The 7,678-nt window shown below is 59.8% G+C and overlaps 2 protein-coding genes across 2 annotated transcripts; both read right to left on the bottom strand.

Annotated features, from left to right (window-relative positions):
• Positions 1–2,964: 2,964 nt before the first annotated feature.
• HRG_07771 (modifier of rudimentary (Mod(r)) protein) lies at positions 2,965–4,073 on the bottom strand (the record flags this gene model as incomplete). Its single annotated transcript, XM_044866242.1, has 3 exons — positions 2,965–3,084; positions 3,283–3,680; positions 3,818–4,073. 3 exons carry the CDS (start codon positions 4,071–4,073, stop codon positions 2,965–2,967), a joined length of 774 nt encoding a protein of 257 aa, XP_044718131.1.
• Positions 4,074–4,921: 848 nt separating this feature from the next.
• Positions 4,922–7,259, bottom strand: HRG_07770 (nuclear pore protein; the record flags this gene model as incomplete). Its single annotated transcript, XM_044866241.1, has 6 exons — positions 4,922–4,927; positions 4,987–5,095; positions 5,144–5,407; positions 5,472–5,489; positions 5,622–6,615; positions 6,800–7,259. The coding sequence occupies 6 exons, from the start codon at positions 7,257–7,259 to the stop codon at positions 4,922–4,924; spliced, it is 1,851 nt and encodes a 616-aa protein (XP_044718130.1).
• Between the last annotated feature and the right edge of the window lie 419 nt (positions 7,260–7,678).

Raw genomic sequence — 7,678 nt, 5'->3', positions numbered from 1 at the left:
ACAATCAGACTCCCATTCGCCGGGCCTCGTCTTTGAGGCTTGCCAGGCACATGTGTAGCATGTAGATGGGTGGTGTGCGATAAAGACAAGTTAATGCTTGCAACACAAAAGTGCGTGGCTTCTCAGACGAATGACATGGTAGGTGCGTTCTACCGTCTTTGTCTGTGCGGCAGATGGGATGCATCTGATGCTACGCCATGATGGGACGCGGCCCGCTCGGCATGGAGACCGCCGCCGGGCCGGCACGCTCTCTTGACGGGACGCCCGGCCCATGCGAGAATCGCTCCGTTGCACCCTGCTGGCTGTTGTGCGATTTTGGGCGGGGGTAGGATAAAGGAGAACAAACAAGGACCTGTTCAGGTCATCCGCGTCTTCGGGAAGCGCCCACGACGCTACTGTGCGTAGGTAAAGCGTGATACAGTAAGTACATGGGCCTGCGATGCTACAACACTGTTGACGAGCGGCGGGCTGGCATCCGCCCGTGGGTGGCCGAAGCTCCGGCCGCGATTTTTGGGCACGTGGAGCGGCGGCCGGCCATCTGTCTGGGCTGCTGGCCCACAGGCATCCTCGGCGGTTCTTTTTCTGTTCTGCTGTGCCGGGCTCCACACGTGGTGCTTCTTCGGACGCATTGTTATCGCTCCGGCGGGGCCGAGCGGCGGGATAACTTATATCAGTATTGTATCCGTACGTACCTGGATGATAGGTGGGATGGGTTTGTTGATAAGCCAAGTATCCGTGTATCCGTAGCTGCAAATAGAAGCAGGGAAATGCCCACGTCAACAAGAAAGGGACATGGCTTGGCTCAAAAGGGGGAAGAGCACGTGCGCGAGGTCTGTCCTGATAGTGCCTTGCCTCGAGAATCTGCATATCCGTACTCCTTGTGACTCGACGAAGGTGCCTGAGCTTATCAGACACGCATGTCCCAGAGAATGGAGCGTAACAAAGAGAGAGGCTGGAAGGTACAGCACTGTATCCGTACATGCCTTGTGAACCCAAGGCTCCCGCGCCTCCCCGGCAGGCTCTACCCTTGTGCGGCAAAGGAAAGGGAGGCGTAGCTTGCCTCTTTAGGCGCTGTTCTTGCAGGTATCTCATAATCGCCAATCAATCACCAACGACCCGTCCGTACATTCCTTCCCAGGCATGCTTTTACAGCTCCTTCTCTCGCCTTTTCTCTCCAATCACATCGAGGCAGCCGCATCATCCTCCACCTCCGCCTCCCCGACTGCACTGCCCATTATCAATCATCATCACCACCACCACCACCACCGTCACCACCATGTAGAAGCGTCATCACCCACCACCCACGACGCCCGCACACTTGCGCACTCACACGCACACAAGAGAGCAGTCTAAACTCTCGCCTGACTCGACCGCCCGAAGCTGGACCGGCCATCCTCCTACATACGCACACCGTCCAGTCCAGAACTGTACAATATCACCGTCCTGTGCAGTAACCAAGGCACACCCACCCACCTTGCCTACCTTCTTATCAGCTGGCCGGCCATGTACCCGTCGTCGCCCTGCCTCGCCTCGCCTCGGCCCTAACAGAGTAGCAATCCCCCCGAATGCTACGCCGAGAGCCCATGGATCCGTTCTCGGACCCATCTCGGCCTGCCGTCGACGCGGCACCCACTGCTCCTGACCCGCCGACGAGTGTCACAGAAGCCATTGCAACGCCTGCAACCATCGCCACCACCGCCCACCTGGCCAGGTTCGAGTTCAGCGACCAGGGCACAAAGGTCCTCATGGTCGAGTGGCATCCCGCCGTCGCTGCCGCTCCCGACCTCGATGCCGCCCCAGCCCCAGCTTCAGCTCAAACTTCAACTCCCGTCCCAGCCTCAGCCTTGGGGCCTGCTGCTTGGCAGGTTTCGTGGTCCGGAAAGTCTGCCACTACTATCATCCCCGCCCGCGACGCCGACGAGGACGAAGCCGGGCCCCGCCGCCGAGTCTACTTTCTCCTCCCCTGAAGCTCCCATCCCGCCGGCCGTCACCATTGCCCGCTCTGGTCGAACGAGCTCACCGTCAAGCCGCTGCCCGCCATATCCCTCCCGGCTTCGACGCAGACGCCGGCGCCCGCGGCGTCCTCCATACCCTCTGGGCCACGAGGCGCCTGTCTGAGCTACAGCATGAGATAGATGCCGAGCTGAGGGCCAACGCCGAGAGTGTCGGTCTCGAGATGGTATTGGCCGAGAAGCAATGGATCCTCGACAACTTCCTGCGTGCGCGACCCCTCCCAGGGTCCCCACAGTTTTCATCTCCAGCCCACCGCCGACTCGGCGATAGGTTCAAGGGCCTCCGCCTGGCCACGTCTCCAGCTGAATTGGTAGTCGCCGGCTCGACAGGTGAATGCGCATTCCTCTCTCATACCCGTCACTTTTTTGTGCGCTGACGGCTCGCCAGCGGATGCTTTCACAATGACCAATCTCCCATCTGCCGGGTCCTCATATCAAGGAGGTGACGTAGCCATCTCGTCTTTCTTGACACATGTCGCGCCGCGACCAACACCATGGCTCAGTACCGGCCAAGACGAGTACACAGGATGGAGAGGATGACCTCTTCGCCTTGCCCTTGAGCCCTCGCAGCCCGGACATGAAGAAGAGCCCTTTAGCGCCTTATAGCGCCCACGGGACAGGGCTGGGCCAAATGAACGACATGGAGCGGAAGGCGCAGGCGAATGGCGCCTACGGTTATTCTCAGATGCACCTTGTTCCCCTAGGCACAGGAAATAAAGGTCGTCTGTCCAGCGGCTTGAGTAGAGTGACTGTCTCTTATCAGATTACTCTTGCACCGTCCCAGTCTGATACTTCACAAGGCGAGCCTAGCCAAGCTTGGTGTGCGATGAATGAGGACAGGAGGGGGACTGTCTCTTGCCGTGTCGTGTCTTTGGGTATATTGACTCACAACTAGAATCAGGTCATGCGTCATGAACTCGTCGCGCGACCCGTACATCGGTGACATGCTCGTTCAGCCCATGGTTGGTGCCGTGGCTATGAACTCCTCGTATCTCCCCATCATGGTGTTTTGCATGTGCTCGTACGACTGTGCGCTCTCTCTCACGTACTCAAAGGGCGTTGGCTCGTCTGTCTGTAGAGCCGCAGCAGCGTCAGCGCATTCTCTCGTCTCGCTTCGAGCCCCTGCGTTTTTTTCGCCGGGGTCCTCGCAGTTCGCCGTGCTCCTACTGCGTGCAATGGCTATCTCCAGCCACCAACTCGGCCTTCGTCCCATCTCTCCTTGCGCTCCTGGCAGGTATAGCTGAACCTTAGCTTCTCGATATCTGCGGACCCAATCGGCCACCTCGCGCTCCAAGGCGGGCTCGCCCTCGCTGTCGAGGAAGCTCTCCTCCATGGCGTGGCAGACGGCGCTCTGCTCCTGGACACCCTGGGCGGGCGCTGGTAGAGCGAGGCGGGGAAAGGGCGCAAGGGCGTGATCCATGTCGGACTGCCGCTGGCGCCACTGACGCTCGAGAGCATGGGTGGCGAGCAGCCGGGCCTGCGTGGCCTCGCGCTGGCGCGACAGGCTCGAGGCCTGGGCCGTCAGCTGGGCGGCCAGCTGGGCGTTGTGGGCGAGGACCTGCGACAGGGCGGTGTGCGAGGCTGCGAGGGTCGGGTGGGCCGTCTGCGGAGCATGGGTGAGGCGATGAGGAGGGCGGGGAGCTGAGGAGGGCGGCGAGGTCTTGGGTGCTGTGGTTTGGACGGGATGACATCAGCGTTGCCGCCGCCGCCGCTGCTTCTACGCGCATGGCTGTGTCCCTGTACGCTCGCGCCGTTCCTTCCTAGAAGAAAAGGGGAGGGGGGGGGAGTGAGCTATGCAAGCTCACGATTTATCCTGCAACAGGGCGGGCAGCCAGTTATCCCCGGATCGGGCCCAATCTCGGCTTGCGGAGCGCATTCGCGGCAGCAGACTGCACGTCGCCGAGACCGCCCTTGATCGTAGTCGGCGGCGGCAGTCGGCGGCGGCGGCGGCGGCACGAGGCCGGACGGCGTGCCCATGCGGCTGGCGTCGTGGCTGCCGGGCTTCGGGGGCGGCGCAGGGGGTGTGGCTGCGGGGCCGTCGGTGGGGAGGGCCGTTGCCATTCTGTTGCGCTGCCGCGGTGGAGAGACGGGGTGTTTTCGGGAGGAAGAGCGCGCGATAAATTGTCGAGGATAAGGGAAGACGCGATGGTTGGAGGAGGAGAGGGTGATGGTGGGTTGGTGAAGTCGAGGTGAGGGAGGTCAAGGCGAGTGTGGCGGTGGGTACTCCCACGCGGGGTGATCTCACCCAACCCAAGCTTAGGTAAGGGGGCAGCTCGACTCAGCGCGGAGAGGAGGGCTTTGAGATCATCCAAGCACGGCATACGGATAAGTTAGAGCGTCTTGGCGGCGTTTCCATCGTCAACGAGACCTAACAACTCGTTACACCCTCCGCGCTACCCTCTCATGGCCTGAATCTCTCGTTGCAAACACACCTTCCATCCGATACTCCGTGACTTTGCTGCTTGCCTTGAGGGGTATATCTCTTCTTCACTTGGCCTCTGACTTCGAGGAAGCACAAGCACACCAGCAACGCGCCCATCGCCATCAACCGCCTTCCACCCTCACCAATGATCTTCGTACAGTATCCCTCCGTCTCATTGCTTGACGGTCCAAAGGTCGCGCGACCACCCTGTCTCCAGCTTCTTGCTGCTCGAACCGGTCGCCCCTTGTTCCCTTTGCCGTGGCCAGCGCCTTGCTGCACGCCGTAAATGCCTCGACCAGCTCCTCATCCGCTTCGCCTCGACAAACGCCGTCGCCAAGTTCGACTCGCGCTCGGCGACAGTGCCCGCCAGCTCCATGCACTCCAGCAGGTTGTCCGGGAGAGCCCGTTGCCCGCGTAGTGCAGGCCGCTCACAAATGCCAGGATCGCTTCAGGCAAATAGACCTGCCGTAGCTCGCGGAGCTCCTTGTCACCCCTGACTCGGTGTCAGCAGCTTTTCGACGGCGCATCCGCGTGTGGTGACAGCCAACGTACCTCAATGCTCGTCAGCAGCCAGCTGCCCAGCAGCGGCTGCATCCGATCCTTCATGACTTTGACTGCATCGCCGACCCCGCTCCAGAACGTGCGGTCTCCTGGTGGCGCCCTGTACTCGTCAGTCTCGTTCTCTTTGCCCCGCAGGAGAAATACATACTCTTTGGAAAGCCTCATCAGGGAGCCCATAGTTTCCAGGCTGTCGAGCGCCCGTGCCAGATGCTCCAGCTCACGGTAGTTTCGCGCATCGGTCATGACTTGCTCCGGCACTGCGCTAGCGATGCCGCTTTGGTCGAGCTGCTGAGCCCAAAAGTCGACGTCGTCGAACACCCCGAGGTCGACCTCCTGCTCGCTGACGTTTTGCAAGATCGCGTCAAACTGCACTCGCTCCATGAGTCTCCGAGCCGCGAGCAGATGCGTGTTTCTGTCGGTGCGTCAGCCCAGGCCTGATGCGCGATCTCCCAGCAACAACGCCTCGAGTGACTTACTGAAGAAAAACTTGTATACTTGAACGCCAATACGCAAGACTTCGGGCCAAGCAACCTGGACCTGCAGGAGCCACTCCAACGACCGGATGACGTGCTCGTCCTTTGCTGAAATAACGGCATCATCGTCGCCGAAGAAGTCGGCTTTGATACCACGCCCATGCCGAACTGTAGGTGGCCCTCCCCATGATACTAAACGACTCCTTCGCAGTGAACGTGTCGTTGGTGTGATCGAGCTTGTCAAACACTAGCTTCGCCAATGTTTCCACAAACTTTAGAACGTCTATGCCGACCCTCTTGATGAGCTTGAGCTGCGTCATGCGCCTATCGGCGTTTTGTTCATGGATCATATTCCAGCTCAGAACCTCGTACTGGCGCGGGGACCGCAGTATTGAGCAGTACAGAGGGATCAGCTCTTTCAGATTGGCACGTGCCAAGTAATCCGTGTATCCGGCGATAATGCTCTCCTGGCCAGAGCGCCAGTGAGATGTTGTGAGTTGATCCTGCACCTTGCCCTCCAGGGCGTCGAACTGGCGCAGCAGAGCTATGAGCACATATATATGGCATGCTATGCGAAGACCTTCGTGCTGTTCGAGGCCGAAAAACTTGTGGCGGACAAGATCTCCCTTGTCGTTGAGGAAATTCCACGCGGTAGGATGTATCGAGGGAAGCAGCAAAGACGGCTCGTCCTTGTTTGCGTCTTCAGTCAGCACGAGCGCTTGCTCGTATAGATGACGGTCGATATCTCTCGCGATGAGGGAAGCTTGAAGTGCCTTGTTTGGCTCCAGCGCCTCGTCCCTGGTGCTCTTCTGGGATTCCAGCGTCGTCACCAGCCGCTTCTCAACACCTTCCAGTTCGCCGTGAAACTGAATAGCATCAAAGGACGGAAAGGACTGGGCCAAGACGGACACCGTGTCGGGCGGAGATTGGCTCAGCAAATGTGAATCGATCTGGGTTCGCAAGAGGGCGTTGTAGTTGGCAAACAGGAAGTCGTCCCAACTCTTGGCCACCTTTTCGACGCTCGCAATGTCTCCCGACAGCAAGCCGTACACGGCCCGCTCGTAGTCGTCGGAGCCGCCGCCCCGGGCCAAGCTGAGGCACATGCGGCGCCACAGCACAAGAGACGCCGGAGGGCGTCTGCCATGACCTTGCCATCAGCAGGAGCAGCATTCCCGACATGGAAATCGCCCTCCACATCTCGGTGCGTTCTTGGCACCATTCGCGTATGGTCTGCAGGCTGCTGCCCCGACGAAGATGCTCAAAGCAGCCCAGCCATATCGCCCGCTCAAAGTATTCGTCTTGTGGCTCGAGTTTGCGGCCTTGACGCGTACCTGCGTCAGGGTCCAACTGTGTGACAAGCGGCGCTCCATCCGAGTTGAGGACGTGGTAACGCTTGGGGACTGTCGATCCAACAGATGTGGCCAAGCCGTCATGCTCTTTCTGAGTTTGATTTTGGAGCGGGTATGAAGCCACCCGTGGGCAATGATGTCTCCTGTCGGCATTTTGTTGCAGTTCGCGCGCCAACTCGTCAATGTCGGGGCCGGACGCGGCGTTTGTCTGCAGCCACTGGAGGACAGCGCGGCGCTCTTTGAGTATAGGATCCGTGTCGACCAAGTCGTGCAGCGCCTTCTTTTTCGCCGTGAAGAGAGACGACGTCGGCTGGGCTTCGGCAGATCTCAGCGGGAGGAGCCGACGGACAAGATCCCATGTTTGAATCTCCCTTTCCAGTTGCCTCATCTCGTTGAGCACCATCGGGTCTGGCTTGGCGGCGTCGCTGTCGTCCACGTCCATGTCGACGTCTTCGTTTCCATCGCATGCGTTTCGGCCGTTTCTGTATCAGCCGCCGGATCGCGTTCTCGTGATACTTTCGTGGAAGATCTAGAACCCGCTCTCTTCTCGGACAAGCTCAGCCCGGGTGCAAGACAATTGTCGAGAGCATTTGCGAACTCTTCGACGTGGGGCCCGGGCTGGATGCCCTTGATCTGCTTCTCATCCTCCTTTGGTTCCATCTCCGTGGCCAAGGGTCAATGTCGGAGACAGGAAGTAGGGCGTGCGTCGAATGCCCAGGTGCCTCGTAGCGAGGCGGGTTTGCTAGCCTTGACTTGGGCGCGGGCTGCAGGCCCTCCGCAAGCCCCACCACCGGCCAGTTTGGGCCGGTTTCACAGCGAATACGATGGAGGCAAGTGTTGTATTTTCGAGTAAGAGCTTCG

Source organism: Hirsutella rhossiliensis (genome assembly GCF_020360975.1).
Source record: "Hirsutella rhossiliensis strain HR02 chromosome Unknown scaffold00009, whole genome shotgun sequence".
Classification (NCBI taxonomy): domain Eukaryota; kingdom Fungi; phylum Ascomycota; class Sordariomycetes; order Hypocreales; family Ophiocordycipitaceae; genus Hirsutella; species Hirsutella rhossiliensis.
The sequence above is the reverse complement of the archived record's forward strand: the minus strand, read 5'-3'. Positions and strand labels throughout refer to the sequence as shown.